Source organism: Calidris pugnax, unplaced genomic scaffold, assembly GCF_001431845.1.
Source record: "Calidris pugnax isolate Ruff unplaced genomic scaffold, ASM143184v1 scaffold3, whole genome shotgun sequence".
Lineage (NCBI taxonomy): Eukaryota > Metazoa > Chordata > Aves > Charadriiformes > Scolopacidae > Calidris > Calidris pugnax.
Window position 1 is genome coordinate 219,281 of NW_015090799.1, and position 16,928 is coordinate 236,208.

At 45.3% G+C, this 16,928-nt stretch overlaps 1 protein-coding gene across 1 annotated transcript in view; it reads right to left on the reverse strand.

Annotated features, from left to right (window-relative positions):
• TTC17 (tetratricopeptide repeat domain 17) overlaps window positions 1–16,928 on the reverse strand; it is an 88,164-nt gene that overhangs the window by 18,983 nt on the left and 52,253 nt on the right. The window contains exons 17-19 of the mRNA XM_014937181.1: window positions 5,100–5,270; window positions 3,905–4,158; window positions 3,096–3,261 (exon numbers count right to left, since the gene is read on the reverse strand). Coding sequence (XP_014792667.1) covers window positions 3,096–3,261; window positions 3,905–4,158; window positions 5,100–5,270 — 591 coding nt within the window. The remainder of the gene's footprint in view (window positions 1–3,095; window positions 3,262–3,904; window positions 4,159–5,099; window positions 5,271–16,928) is intronic.

The following is a 16,928-nucleotide window of genomic DNA, read 5'->3' on the forward strand; positions in this document are numbered from 1 at the left end:
TAGGTGTTGATCAGATCCCCCCTCAGCCTTCTCTTCTCCAGACTAAACAGACCCAAGTCCCTCAGCCTTTCCTCATCACAGAGATGCTCCAGGTCCCTCATCATCTCTGTAGCCTCTGCTGTCCCCTCTCCAGCAGTTCCCTGTCCTTCTGGAACTGGGGAGCCCAGAACTGGTCCCAGTGCTCCAGCTGGGGCCTCCCCAGGGCAGAGCAGAGGGGCAGGATGACCTCCCTCCACCTGCTGGCCACGGTCCTCTTGATGCACCCCAGGATGCCATTGGCCTTCTTGGCCACAAGGGATCATTGCTGGCTCATGGTCATCCTGTTGTCCACCAGGACTTCCAGGTCTTTCTCCTCAGAGCTGCTCTCCAGCAGGTCACCCCCAACCTGTCCTGGTGCAGGGGGTTATTCCTCCCCAGGTGCAGCACCCTACACTTGCCCTTGTTGAATTTCATTAAGTTTCTCTTAGCCCAGCTCTCCAGCCTGTCCAGGTCTTGCTGGATGGTGGCACAGCCTTCTGGGGTGTCAGCCACCCCTCCTAGTTTTGTGTCACCAGCAAGCTTGCTGAGGGTACTTTCCATCCCCTCATCCAGGTCATTGATGAATATATTGAAGAGGACTGGATCCAGTACTGACCCCTGGGGAACACCACTAGTTACAGAGCACTTGTTATCCCAGCATTCACACACTGAAGGTCACTGCTGGAGACAGGGCACTGATGAATCTGCTGTGGCAGGGCCAGTTTTGTGTGGCAGCCTTCAACTCCGGCCTACCTCTTTCAGTTGACTTTCTCCGGTGTAATGCAAGCTGGCCCGACTGGAGACCCCTTGCAGGTGGTCCAAAGTATGCATGCTGGCTGGTAGATTTGGGTTACAAAGGGGCTCCATGGCTGGCTCTTGCAGCTGTGTGGCAAAGTCAATGTGCTCTGTAATGCTACAAAGGTCATACAACAAGTTCCAATCAGTAAGAGTCATCACAAAGTTCTCAAGTGAGTGTAAACTGCCCAGAATTTTCACCGACAATCCAGGGTGCAAAATACTGCTCTTTCTTTTCAATGAATACTGGTTTAAGACAGTCAATGGCTTTTGCCACATTCTTACACTCAAGTAAGCAACATTTCTGAAACTAGTCATTACAATTCAGCCCTCTTATTTAGCAGAGAACTTAGCCGAGGCAGGGAAAGGTTAAGTAACTTGCTTTATGTTAACAAACAGATCACTGGGAGAAACAAGAACCTGATCTTCACCTTAACTGAAATCTTCCCCTTACATTTGGTGGATACTGCACCAAGTCCTAGGGATCCAGCTTGTATTAACAAGGTAACATGCTTAACTCGGCGTTCCCATATGAGAGCAAATATTTCCCTCTCGTATCAGAACCATCCCAACTACGTAACGACTACGACCAAGGGATGCTATGTAATAAAAGCAGCTCAGGGGGAGAGAGGACACACTGAGGAAAGGATAAACGTGTGCTCACAAATGATAGTCTGTTTTCATGTAATCCCTCCCCCCCCTATTTAAACATTTAATTCAATAACTTACATCTCTCGGTTGCTAAAAAAAAGGAGTTAAAGATTTAACGTAAGCGCCTTCATAATGTGAAATCACTTTTGAGGTCATCAAATCATCAAGGACTAAAATGTATTGGGAGAAACACATCTTTGCTTACACATCAGCCCTATGACATGAAGATTTTTAGCTCTGCTGAAATCAAGGTAAGACCAGAGCAACCGCCCTCCATGCATTTTGGTCTCTTCTTTGGCATCATTAGGTTCCAGCAGCCCTAAATTTCATCCCAGGCAATCCCGTGCTGATGATTTCTGTCCACCCAGCAGGGGAACCAGCTTGCACCAGATCAACAGACCGCTCTCCAACTCCCACTACTCAACTAGAAAAGACTCCACCTCTCTCTCCAAACCTTCTCATCTATGTTGGTGCAAAACTCGACGATGCTTCTGTAGCTCTAGCCTTCTGGAAGACAGTCTCTAAGTTTTCTCTTATAACATCACCAAACCAATTACAGCAGAATACTGATATTTCAAAATTTATTTTATTTTTATAAGACCAAGCTTTCTGTTTTTTGATTTGTGCGTCTTATGTTTAGTCAGTAATCCATTCAAGTAATCAATTCATCCTGCATTTGTCTGCGAAGGTTTGTCTCTCATCTGATAAACCAATTTCCCTGCCCATTCAGTTTTAAAGAAAAAGATCATTAAACACCCCTCTATCTTCTACTACTTCTACTCACAACATCTACCGCTTTCACAGAATGACATAGGGTTGGAAGGGACCTCTGGAGATCATCCAGTCCAACCCCCTCCACAGCAGGGCCACCCAGAGCAGGTCCCACAGGAACGTGTCCAGGCGGGGTTGGAATGTCTCCAGAGAAGGAGACCCCACCACCTCCCTGGGCAGCCTCTGCCAGGGCTCTGCCACCCTCACAGCAAAGAAGGTCCTCCTCATGTTTAGGTGGAACTTCCTACGTTCAAGTTTGTGCCCTTTATCTCTTGTCCTGTCTCTGGGCACCACTGAGTATTTATAGGTGTTGATCAGATCCCCCCTCAGCCTTCTCTTCTCCAGACTAAAAAGACTCAAGTCCCTCAGCCTTTCCTCATCAGAGAGATGCTCCAGGCCCCTCATCATCTTTGTGTCCCTCTGCTGGACCCTCTCCAGCAGTTCCCTGTCCCAGAACTGGACCCAGTGCTCCAGATGGGGCCTCCACAGGGCAGAGCAGAGGGGCAGGATGACCTCCCTCCACCTGCTGCTCACACTCTTCCTGATGCCCCCCAGGATGCCATCGGCCTTCTTGGCCATGAGGGCACATTGCTGGCTCATGGGCATCCTGTTTCATTCTCCACTCTTACCACCTCAGCCCCAGAAGTTCTGGGAATTAACTAGAATGCTTTCATTCAGCAGATAAAGCTACGCTGCACTTCATAAAGAAGTTGCAGAGGGAAGACATTTCAAATTTTTCCATGTACTCATCTAGAAGGCGTATTTTACTATGTAGTCTTTGTGGCATATATTTATGGTAATAAACCAATGTCATATATAAGCTGCAAATGACTTGGCTTTCTCTAGAAGCAGCAGGTTACCTATTGGTCCAGGAGAAGGTATCTTTGGTCCACTGATCTCCAGGGCAGTTTGGTAAAAGTTTTCATTTTCTCCATTAGTCCCTTCTTCTCCGTTTCTCCCAGCTGGCTCCTGGAGATCCAAGCTTTCAGCTTTTGGTTTCTTTAAACGTTTGACCTGAAAAGTGATCTACCGGAAAGAACAATATTAGGAAAGTTAACAGTAAGAAACACCACGAACATTATCAGCTCCAATACACTATTGGTTTTAGCCCAAAGATTCAATTTCAAAGGTGTTCCAGATGACACCTTTCTCTCACTCTCCCCCCATCTCAACCCCTTCTCTAAGCCTGCTCACTTTCACTGCATCACACCGTGCAAACAAAGTACACTACTTCAATCCCCGACATGGGAGAAAGCCAATTTAGCTGCTGGAGAACTGAAAGGCATTTTTCATTATGCATTTTGTCCGTAACGGGATGACAACAGATATTTCATTGTTTCAGGGTAAACCGGAACTTTGGGTTAGAAACTTTTTCTCCTTTGTGAGCAAGAAGTTTGAAGGCACCCAGCATCATTCAACACCTCAGCTCTTGCTGCTGATAATCAAGACGTACGATACCATTTTTTAGTCCTGCGGAGGCCTTTCCTTCAGAAGATGGATTGAAACTACTTATTCATATCACACAAGCCATGAACCAGCTTTTAGGTCCATAGGGGAAGTTCCTATATATATATATTTTCCAGCATTAAACCCCATGCAGTGTCCTCATCTTTCCCTCCACCACAACAGTAAGTTGGCGTAAGTCTTAAGTAAACTCATCCGAACTTACCCATTCAGCTTCATCATCATCATCACCACAGTCCCCAAAACAGGAGCTGGCCAGTCCATCCTGAGATCCCTTCTTTAGGACACGGATTCCCTGCAAGTCCATCCGACGACCTTTGACCTCCAGCGCCCCTTCGAAAGCTTCCTGAGGCCACGAGTTTTCAAACTCATCCACCAAAGCCAGCATCTCTTCAGACATCTGATCATCTTCTAAACCCTCCACTCCCTCTGAACCGTTGCTTTCTGCAGTGACCGTGTCTGAGAGGGAACACCATAAAAACGTCACAAAGTTCTTTTCCTGGTGCTTCCACAAATTGTCTTAAAAGGGTCTTTTTTTCCCTGTGACCTGACTTTTCCATTTGCACAAACCAAATACCACTGACAACTCACTGCATGCTGCAAATGGAGAGGGGGACTGGAGAATGCAGACCTTCCCACTGCAAATAAGCATCAATTCTTGCTTCAAAAGACCAGTAACTCTAGACCACTTTCACTAGTTTCCTTTCCAAACCAGAATTTTGCCCGTTTGAGGAAGTAAAGAGTTGGAGTCTTTATATACGTGCATTAAACACCGAATAAAGCTCTCTGTGCCTTAACCATACACCCTGGTTTTCTTTCCTTCTGTCTGGCACAGCTGATACACAATTCACTGAGGTACAATCAACATGTGTTTGTAGACCCTGGCAAGAAACTACCTCCTTTACCTTGGAAAATGTCTAAACCTCGATCTCATTTTTTTTATTGAATGCATTTTGATGCTACACTTGGAGAAGAAGAACAGTGAAGGGAATGAAACCAGTTTTAAGGGTTACTTGTCACTTTTCAGAGGGGGGTGAAAACATAGCTTCTTGAAGGAAGGAAGAAAGCTCTTCTGAAAGATCTAGAACCGACTCATTTGCCACCATTGATTTTAAAGCTCTACCCTGGTGAGGCCACATCTGGAGCAGTGTGTCCAGGTCTGGACTCCCCAGTTCCAGAAAGACAGGGAACTGCTGGAGAGGGTCCAGCAGAGGGCTACAAAGATGATGAGGGGACTGGAGCATCTCTCTGTCCAGAGGGGTGGTGGAGTCTCCATCTCTGGTGACATTCAAACCCTACCCGGACACATTCCTGTGCAACCTGCTCTGGCAGGGGGTTGGACTAGATGATCTCCAGAGGTCCCTTCCAACCCCAAATCATTCTGTCATTCTGTGACTTACTTTCCAGTCTCAAGAAGGAGGGATCCCTTGCTGAACTCTGAGTAAGGATGTCTGGATCTTCTGTCCCTCCCTCGGAGCGTCCTTCTGTCACTGCTGTAACTGACTCATGGTGGCCATCGAAGTATTTCTCCTTGTCATGACTGCCATCTGGATTTTTCTCATGACAGTGGCCTGAAAAGAGAGAAATTTAATGATACACCACGTAAGACCTCTCTCCCTCCTGGAAGCTATAGTCTGCTCGTTTTCTACATAACGGATTAACAGAATAATTCCACAAGGTATCAAAGACTTGATTCAGTGATTAAAAAGCTAATCTGCCTCTTGACAAGGCAGATCACCTACAACAGTTACAGGGAAGCATGTTATTAGGTATGCAGTGTGAACTACTAATGAAAGAAGAATCAGTTCTCTTTTGAGGGAAGGCTGTACAGCACGTAGGAAACGAGTGTGTGCTGGCAGCAACTCCAACGAGCCCTCCTAAGACATATTTTTAGTGACAATGTACCACACGTGGGGATCTCCTGCCACTTCGGCACTATAACACTCCCCTTGCTTACGTGGCAAGAGAAAAAGGGCCAAGGCAGCCTGATATGGGACTGACCTTCTGTGCCACCAACAGACAGTACGTAGGTAAGGCCAGCTCATTAAATAGACAGGCAAGAGCTACTAGTATTAATTGTGTCAAAAAAACCCAGAAGTTTATTCAGCTGAAAAGTCTAACATCTATAATCCTGTGGTCACATAGGATACGATCCTGTGGTCAGGTTACAGGCTCGCATTCAGCCAAAAAGATCTAGGAGTAACACTGGAAAAATCCAAATGTAGGGTCCAGCAATGAACAGATTAAAGAAAAAAAAGCCTGTCGTAGGATATGATCCTGTGGTCAGGTTACAGGCTCACATTCAGCCAGAAAAGATCTAGGAGTAACATTGGAAAAATCCAAATGTAGGGTCCAGTAATGAACAGATTAAAGAAAAAAAAGCCTGTCACCACCCAGAAAAACAGATCCTGTGCACAAAACTGCTGCTCTCAACCCCCTCCTTCCTATATTTCAGTCACTTGAGAGTGAAAATAATACGCGTATACAAATGAATTAAGAAGTGCAGAGCGAATTAAAGGAAGCTTAAATTAAATGCAAGATTCTCAAGTCTGTTTCTCATTCTACCCTCATGAACGTGAATTGCGTTGCTCCGCGCACATGGAAAGCATTATTTTTTTCAACCAGCAGCATATAATAGAAAGAACATGAATAAAGTCCATCAGTGACTCCTTTCCTCTCCACGCAATGATCCTGTGCCACAAAAGAATATCGTTAGGTCCCACTCTCATCAGGCCAGAGGGGTGAGAGGATGGTTGTAACTCTTGATTAAGGGTAACAAGTTTCACCACTTCTCAGCAAAGCAAAACTATGGCTTTTTGCTGTAGGCTCTCAACTTTGACATCTGTGAACACTCAGGTGGCATCTCTGGATGAGAAACAGACCAGCATTCTCCGTGTCTGTGTGTTACCAAAGTCGTACAGATTCAAAAATGTTCATAAAACCCTCTGTGAGAACTATTTCTTGCCCTACCTTTTCTGCTGTATATAAAAGAAGTCAAACAATGTTATTTTAAGAGTAAATACATAAAACAGCAGCAGTCAGCTTCATAAATTCTTCTAACATGTGCCACAGAGTTACACTCTGCCTTCCCTACTCTACCAGTCATTGACTCTTTCTTTAATCCCCTCCCTGTCTCCCTCATGCTGTCAGTACAAATTCAGCTTCATTAAAAAAAAAAGTACCAGTCATTGACTCTTTAATCCCCTCCCTGTCTCCCTCATGCTGTCAGTACAAATTCAGCTTCATTAAAAAAAAAAATAAATTAAAAAAATAATAAATCACGCGAATATATGGAGATCCTCATGTTTAATTTATGAGAAATGGTGTGCACAGAAACCTAAAGCTGAAGCTATGTCCCCTGCCTGACATCTAACCAGCCTGATTTTGATGCAAGTCAGGTGCTTCTCAGTAAATGTGATGACCACAATTCCTTCTGCTGAAGGTCAACTCATCATTAGTATAAAGGAAAAAAGCAAAGGGGTCTGAAAAAAAGACATGTGTTTTTAATTGAAATAAAAACACCAATAAGAGAAAAAAAAGCTGGAAATAGCAAGCAGAAGGAAAAAAACCAAAACAAAATGTAAAGGCACTTAAAATTCTACTTAAGACCAACTCTGTTAATATTAATTTACAAACACTGACAGCTAAAAACAGACTAGAGGAGAGCACTGGCTTTCTTGGGATTTGAGAACTGCTATATATAGAAACCTCAGCAGCCTAATTTTTTCAAATTGCTGCTTTCATTTGTCTGACGTCACTGCAGGACAAAAACATGCCAGCTGAAAAAGCCATGGAAGCTCAAGATCTCTGATGGGCATCCCGTGAAGCTGGTGGCACCCACACACTGCAAGTCATAATCTTATGGCTTGTCTCAACCTGAAGACAAGAGGGAAGACCCACCAGGTGGGAATGTGAGACCAGTAAGGGAATAACATAGCCCCAAACTCCAGGGGCATCCACTGGCTGCAGAACATCAGCTGCACCACTGCAATGCTTAGAATCACAGAATCACAGAATCTTCTAGGTTGGAAGGGACCTTAAAGATCATCTTGTCCAACCGTCAACCTCACTGACAAAAATAGACACCCACACAACAAACAAGGAGCATCATCACTAAACCATACCTCCCAGCACTACATCAACCCCTCTTTTGAACACCTCCAGGGATGGGGCCTCAACCACCTCCCTGGGCAGCCCATTCCAATGCCTGATGACCCTTTCAGGGAAAAAATTTTTCCTAATATCCAGCCTGAACCTCCCCTGGCGCAACTTGAGGCCATTTCCTCTCGTCCTGTCGCCTGTGACTTGAGAAAAGAGACCGACCCCCACCTCTCTACACCCTCCTTTCAGGGAGTTGTAGAGAGCAATAAGGTCTCCCCTCAGCCTCCTCTTCTCCAGGCTGAATAACCCCAGCTCCCTCAGCCTCTCCTCATAAGACTTATTCTCCAGACCCCTCACCATCTTTGTCGCCCTTCTCTGGACCCGCTCCAGCCCCTCAATGTCTTTTTTATGGTAGGGGGCCCAAAACTGGACACAGTACTCAAGGTGAGGCCTCACCAGTGCCCAGTACAGGGGGACAATCACCTCTCGGGCCCTACTCCCCACGCTGTTCCTGACACAGGCCAGGATGCTGGTGGCCTTCTTGGCCGCCTGGGCACACTGCTGGCTCCTGTTCAGCCCACAGTCGACCAACACCCCCAGGTCCTTTTCTGCCAGGCAGCTCCAGCCACTCTGCCCCAGGCCTGTAGCGCTGCAGGGGGGTGGTGTGACCCAAGTGCAGGACTTGGCACTTGGCCTTGTTGAACCTCATCCCGTTGGTCTCGGCCCATCGATCCAGCCTGTCGAGATCTCTCTGCAGAGCCTCTCTACCACAGAATGGTTCGGGTTGGAAGGGACCTTAAAGATCACCGAGTTCCAACCCCCTGCCCTGGGCAGGGACACCTCCCACCAGACCAGGTTGCTCCAAGCCCCATCCAGCCTGGCCTTGAACCCCTCCAGGGATGGGGCAGCCACAGCTTCTCTGGGCAACCTGGGATGGGGTCTCACCACCCTCACACCAAAGAATTTCTGAGATCTCACCTAAATGTCCCCTCTTTCAGTTTAAAACCTTAGCTGTGTGAAGGACAACGGTGACCATCACTTTCTTGCCCATTTATTTTCTGAGAGCAGCTGTTGACCTTTTTCCTACTGATTCTGCAGAGCTAAGAGAAAAGCGAATCAGAGTCCGTCCTTCCTTGTGCACTATGAAACTATAGAGAAGCTATAGAGATGACACAAAGTAAGCTTCTGGACCTTTATTTAAGTGGTGGAAATAACACAAATAAATAGTCTGATTGTGCCAGGTTAATGTAGGAACTGGGAGGAAAAAAAGGAGAATAAATTCCTAAATTATAGGAGAATAAGGTCCTAAATTATAAAGCAATCTATCAGATAGAAAAATCAAATACAAACTCTAAACTGAATCATGGAGACCTTGGAGATTAAAAGCATAACACAGTATTATATATTAAAGGTCTCTTTCCCGTATTGTTCTAGCTTGTCATTTTTGTGGCTGACGTGAAAGCACTTACAGAGCACTAGCACAACATGCATTTTAAATGTAAAATAATACCTGCTGGATCATCCATCCCCTCTAATATTAACCACCTGCTTGATTTTCATGACCCCTCTTGAATGCCCACTGAAGGAGTGATACCTACTACAGTCGGCAGGGCTAAAAAAACCCAAACAAGAAGATGTAGGTTCTTCTTTAGGAATTGGATGATTCCACTTGGAAACAATTATGAACTTCCCTTCTTACATATAAACTTTTTTTAGTACTAGCTAGGATTTTTTTTTGTTTACGAGCAAACTTCTGTCAATTTAGGTGACTCCAGACCCTCTGAACATAAAACCACTTGCCTAAAGAGCAAGGAAAGAAATGTGAAAGGCATGGAAAAGAGGAAAGAACCAACCACACCCCCAGTGTATGACATGGAAGTGCTGCACCTTGAAGAAGGTCTTGAAAGTAAGCAAACTTCCCCACTAAAGAGGACACTGATTGTTTTAAAAATCTAAATTAACTGCCACCGTAGCTGTTTGTGTCTTGTGGTACGTCTGGCAGAGAGAACAAGGCCTCACTAAATATTCTCACCATCTGATTCCTATATTCTGATTTTAGATAGATGATTTGGCGTCATCAACAGCACTGGAAATAAAAAGTAAAATTATCTCCAAGTGTCTTTGGTCACCACAGAGTTTTCACAGATTGTTTATTCTTTCTTGGCTTGTCAGTGCAGAGCTGGCAAAATACGCTACTCCTGAACTCCACCATCTATGTTCCAAAACACTAGGTTTAAAAAATTAATTGGCTCCTAGCTTCATAGAATCATAGAATCATCTAGGTTGGAAGGGACCTTCAAGATCATCTAGTCCAACCATCAACCCACCTCTGACATAAAAACCATCACTAAACCATGTCACTGAGCACTATGTCAACCCACCTTTTGAACACGTCCAGGGATGGTGCCTCTTCCCTGGGCAGCCCATTCCAATGCCTGACAATCCTTTCAGTGTAAAAATTTTTCCTAATCTTCAATCTGAACCTCCCCTGGTGCAACTTGTGGCCATTTCCTCTTGTCCCATCACCTGTGACTTGGGAGAAGAGACCGACCCCCCCTGGCTACACCCTCCTTTCAGGGAGTTGGAGACAGCAATAAGATCTTGTGAAAGGACAAACTCATTTCCTTAAATTTCTGGTACATATTTAGAAGCTACGATGGCAGAACAATGGTTTAAAACTAAAATTCAAGTAATTTAAAATTTTAGGTACTGATTTTTTTTTCCTACCACTTGGAATAAGCAGAGCTGGATTATCTCTTCAATGATGGCAGTCAGTGACTTGCATTAGGTTACGCAAAACTCCAAGTTATCTGGAGATAAGTGTCACTTAAATGACGTGCCTCTTGACGGTGTAACAGTACAAAGAGAGAACTGGAGACTTAATACAGACATACATCAGCCCAAAACCTCAGTTGTCAGAGCATGAAATGAACTGAAACCGAGCCGCTAACAGGAATTATTAATTCCATGAGCCAGGGTTCGTGTTATGGGGAAGTCCCATTTGAGGGACCATCCTTCACACAACACAAGAAAACACCAGCTTTGACTTTCAGAGCGACGTTAACACTGATGATTAACACAGCATACTCAAATCACCTTTAAGTTCCAAGGCAAACATGATAATAGGACAATAGGGAATGGGCACAAACTTGAATATAAGAAGTTTCACCTTAACACGAGGAGGAACTTCTTTGCTGTGAGCCCTGGCAGAGGCTGCCCAGGGAGGTGGTGGAGTCTCCTTCTTTGGAGACATTCAAACCCCACCTGGAGACGTTCCTGTGGGACCTGCTCTGGGTAGACCTGCTCTGGCAGGGGGTTGGACTGGATGATCTCCAGAGGTCCCTTCCAACCCCATAGCATTCTATTCTATAATTTCCTAAAGATCTTGTGAGCCGTTAACAGCAACCAAGGTATTCCAATCACAAACAGGTATTTGATTGAAAAACATTTGTTAAAGGAAAAAGATCCATGCAGGTTATTTTGAGATAATTCCTGAAAGGAAAAGGATGAGCAGTAACTGGAGAACATACCTATCTTTAGCAGCTAGTGCTATTATAAATTAATTATAAATTAACATGGTTCTATTAGGATTTTGCTCTAAAATTCATGCATTCCTTTTCTTATCTTTTTCCTGAAAAAATACAGATTTACACTTCAAAACAAATCCTATGATGGAGCTTTGAGAAGGGGGAACTGCAGACCACTTATGACTAAACAGGAGTGTCATTAAAAACATGTTACAGAAAGGTCACGAGCCGTAATTGCTGAACTGCAAGACAGCACTGTGCTCCAGAAACACCACCAAAGAAAATCTAGTGCTTTCCACACACAGAAAAACGCAAAAATAGAAACAAACAAACAAAAAAAAACCCCAAAGACTTCTCAGTTTATTTTTAGTGAAAAAAGATCAACAGATGGAAGAAGGAAGTAAAGAGAGAAGAAAAGTAGAAGTTGTTAATTACAGTTGCCCGGCTATGCGATACCAACCAGTTTGATAGGTCTCAAGTGAAGAGAGACACCCAAGTCCTACTTCATACTCACTGTGCGACGAGGGAAGACACAAAGCAAACAGGCAACCTATGTCTGAGAAGCAGAGAACTGTTGGAAGCCTTGTTGCAGACTCAAAACCAGCCCCCCCAGCGCTCAGTCCTGCTCTCCCTGAACCCAACGGTGTCAACGCTTCCTTCAACAAGGCATGACTATGCTCCATACCAGTAATCCAAGTTTTATCACTACCTTTTACAGCTGTAACATACTGGCTAAATCACATAAAACCCCCGTGTATCCACTACCCACACATCATCATAGCTGCTATTCTGCAATAACAAAGGACAGAGTGTAATAAATTCCCTCTCTGGTCATAGAATCATAGAATCGTCCAGGTTGGAAGGGACCTTTAAGATCATTGAGTTCAACCATCAACCCAACAGCGACAAAACCACCACCAAACTATGTCCCTCAGCATCACGTCTACCCATCTTTTAAATACCTCCAGGCATGGTGACTCCATTACTGTCCTAGACAGTCCATTCCAAGGCTTAATAACCCATCCTAAACCTCCCCTGACACAACTTGAGGCCATTTCCTCTTGCCCCATCACCTGTTCCTTGGGAGCAGAGACCGACCCCCCCTGGCTACACCTTCCTTTCAGGGAGTTGGAGAGAGCCAGAAGGTCTCCCCTCAGCCTCCTTTTCTCCAGGCTGAACACCCCCAGCTCCCTCAGCCTCTCCTCACAAGACTTGTGCTCCAGACCCCTCACCAGCTCCGTTGCCCTTCTCTGGACCTGCTCCAGCCCCAAAGGGCCCAAAACTGGACACAGCCCTCGAGGCGGGACCTCCCCAGTGCCCAGTCCAGGGAGACCATTGCTGCCCCAGTCCTGCTGGTCACACTGTTCCTGATACAGGCTGGGATGCTGGTGGCCTTCTTGGCCACCTGGGCACACTGCTGGTCAAGTATTTCAAGTTAAGTATCAGTATGGGTATTGGCAGAGAATGATGTGTGTAGCACCCAAAATTTAGACTAAGCTTTTGGTTTATTTTTTCCCCACAGAGAAACACTGTTCATTTTTAGCTTTTCCCTTAATATATATTTTCCCTCCTTTGCGAAACTGGAAGTTACAGGACAAAAATAAACACTTTCAAAGGACAGGACATACTGCTGTAACTGAAAAATAAATGCTAAATATAGAGAACAAATTAGGAAAAGCAACATGAAGTATTTTAAAAGTTGATTTTCATAAATTCCTACCTCTCCTCTAAATTCCTGCCTTAGATAAGGGGTCAGTGGCCCTTCTTCAAAGACGATGACAGGGACGCTCAAGATCGAGTAGTCAGAGAAGTGTACTACACAACAAGCATTGGTTTGATGCACAGCAAACAACAGGATGATTAATGTGGTCAAAATTTAGACTCAAGCACAAAAAAATGAAGAATACAGATGTTGTTTGGTTTTTTTTTAATTATTTATTCCAACAATAATTCAATTAAGAGGATTATATAGTGAAACAACTGTTCTCACTCATAGGGAAATAGTTTTTAAATCTGATTTGTAGCCAAAAGATGCCTCTAAATTGGCTTAGCTATAGATTTAAAGATTATCTATTTGTCTTATTACAGTAGCTGTGATTAAACCTCTCAAAACCTAGCAAATGCCAACAATACGTAACTAGATTTCTTGTTTGTATTAAGTGAGGAAAATACCTCACCACTGCGTAACAGACCAGTCCCTGATGAAGAGACAGAAATTCTCCTTGTGAAACTTAAAGAAGTGCTAAATAAAACATGGAAAAGAAATAAATTAAAAACCACTCACCTACACCAGGTCACAGTATAATGTATGCTATGAATATGGAAGGACTAATATGTAGTTCCCTGCACACAACACACTCCTGAAAGCTGTTTCTGATTAAGCCAGGGAAACACCTAATTTATGGATCACTAGCACAAGCAAAGGCAACATTTGGTTTGCTCTCTTTCTAATCTCTCCTCCATCATAAGCTACAGTTCAAGAAGGACTTGTGTCCAGTTCTGGGCTCCCCAGTTCCAGAAGGACAGGGAACTGCTGTTGAGGTTGAGATGCTGTTGAGATGATGAGGGGCCTGGAGCATCTCTCTGATGAGGAAAGACTGAGGGACTTGGGTCTGTTTAGTCTGGAGAAGAGAAGGCTGAGGGGAGATCTAATTAATGCATACAAATACTTACAAAGGGAGGGTGTCAGGAGGATGGGGCTGGTCTTTTCTCAGTGGTGCCCAGGGACAGGACAAGAGGGAATGGGCACAAACTTGAACATAAGGAGTTCCACCTAAACCTGAGGAGGAACTTCTTTGCTGTGAGGGTGGCAGAGCCCTGGCAGAGGCTGCCCAGGGAGGTGGTGGAGTCTCCTTCTCTGGAGACATTCAAACCCCTCCTGGACACGTTCCTGTGCAACATGCTGTAGGTAGACCTGCTCCGGTGGGGGGGTTGGACAAGATGATCTCCAGAGGTCCCTTCCAACCCCATATAACTCTATGATTCTACATACCTCTTCTTATACTAACCATTAACTATTTTTTTAGGTCCTGTTAGATGCTACAGCACCTGTGAACTCAAGTTTAAAAGCAGAATTGAACTCCACAACAGCATAGCTAAGCCCTTTATGAGTTATTGTTACTTTCCACTTCTCCCAACATATTGGGTTGACATCATAAAGCCAAGTAACAGTCTCACGTGTGTGTCTTTCAACCACTACTCTGTCTGTAAGGTTTGCACCAGATATTGGAATTTAAACTGTATTCCACAGGGACCTGATTCCACATTTCTTATTTTAAGAAAGCATTTGCCATAGGCTGTATTATGTTTACCTGTGCATCTCTTCACTAGGTTGCACTCCTCAACAAGAGCAAATTAACAGATGTCACCCCTGACAACTGATAGATTTGCCTGGGATAGATATCCCCGCAATCTTCCTCCTAACTGGAGATCAAAGCAGAGACACCGACACGCTCCCAACAGCAAAAGAATGTGTTAACTTGTCAGGTAGGTCTGCCCCTAATTAATCTAAGAGAGCTTTTAAGAGATTAGCAGTTTGTCTGTCAGGCAGCGTTTTCACACAACTCCATGAAGAAGCAGAGTTGTTGCTACAAATAAGAAAAAAAAAAGAATAAGATCAATCCTGGTTTTGAGGGAGAAATGGACAAGAAACGGATTAGCCTTTTCTTGAGTCCAGGTAAGAAATTTCTGCAGAAAGTTAAGTTTGATGGGAATACTGCTAAGCACCCTAGTTTAGGGTTCAAGAGGAAAATCCTCTCCTCATGCTGCTGGAATAGTACACAGCTATAGAACAGTGCCTGCAGAAAATTAGGAATTTTTGGAAGAATGTCCCTTTTCCCCTGAACTGCTGCGTTCAAGAAGCATCAATCTCTTCCTTTAGGGAAACTTCGAATTGTCCTAGTTTCAGCCACTAGTAGCCAGAACAGATGATAGATTTAAAGCTTTGAGGACAGTCAGAGCGCAACACAAACTCACATGAACCAGGCAACCAACCTTAAAAGGAAAAAAACAAATCAATAAAGTTGACAGATCAGGGGTAGTTAAGTGCCTGGTGCTCCTCGGCTCAGCATGCGGCGCTCATTTTCATCGGAGCACATGGCATCGCATGCTGCTCTGAGACAATCTCAACATGACTCATTACAGGCTGAGCCCACACATCACCACTTGGTGAGTTCACAGGCTTAAGCCAAGTGAAGGCAGCCTCCAAGGGCTTGGTAAGGAACCGGCTGGATGGCCGTACTCAAAGGGTTGTGGTCAACAGCTCAATGTCCAAGTGGTGGCCGGTGAGGAGTGGTGTTCCTCAGGGGTCGACACTGGGACCAGTGCTGTTCAACATCTTTGTTGGAGACATGGATGGTGGGATTGAATGCACTCAGCAAGTTTGCCAACGAAAACAAATCGTATGAGGAGCGGCTGAGGGAGTTGGGACTGTTTAGTTTGAGGAAGAGGAGGCTGAGGGGAGACCTCATCACTCTCTACAACTTCGTGAAAGGACACTGTAGAGAGGTTGGTGCTGGTCTCTTCTCACAGGTAATTAGTGACAGAATGAGAGGGAATGGCTTCAAGCTCCAACAGGGTAAGTTTAGATTGAACATTAGGAAAGAATTTTTCACCGAAAGAGTGATAGGGCATTGGAACAGGCTGCCCAGGGAGGGGGTGGAGTCACCATCCCTGGCTGTGTTTAAGGGCCGTTTAGATACAGTGCTAAGGGACATGGTGTAGGGGAGGACTTTGTAGAGTAGGATAGATGGTTGGACTCATGATCCCAAGGGTCTCTTCCAACCTGAATGATTCTATGATTCTATGACACCAAGCTGTGTGGCACGGTCGACAAGCTGGAGGGAAGGGATGTCATCCAGAGGGACCTGGACAGGCTGGAGAGGTGGGTCCGTGCAAACCTCATGAAGAGCAACCAAGCCAAGTGAGGAGTCCTGCACCTGGGACGTGGCAATCCCAGGCACAAATACAGGTTGGGTGGAGATCGGATTGAGAGAAACCCTGAGGAGAAGGACTTGGAAGTGCTCGTGGATGAGAAGCTCAACAAGAGCTGGCAGTGAGCACTGGGAGCCCAGAAAGGAAAATGAATCCTGGGCTGCATCAAAAGAAGCATGGCCAGCAGGGCGAGGGAGGTCATTCTGCCCCTCTACTCTACGCTCGTGAGACCCCACCTGGAGTACTGTGTCCAGCTTTGGAGTCCTCAGCACAGGAAGGACATGGACCTGTTGGAACAGGTCCAGCGGAAGCCATGAAAATGATCCAAGGTCTGGAGCACCTCTCCTATGAAGACAGGCTGCGAGAGTTGGGGGAGTTCAGGCTGGAGAAGAGAAGGCTCCAGGGAGACCTCAGAGCCCCTTCCAGTCCCTCAAGGGGCTCCAGGAGAGATGGGGAGGGACTCTTGATCAGGGAGGGGAGCCATAGAACAAGGGGTAATGGTTTTTAACTGAAATAAGGGAGATTTAGATGAGATATTGGGAAGCAATTCTTTGCTGTGAGGGTGGTGAGAGCGTGGCCCTGGTTGCCCAGAGAAGCTGTGGCTGCCCCATCCCTGGAGGGGTTCAAGGCCAGGCTGGATGGGGCTTGGAGCAACCTGGTCTGGTGGGA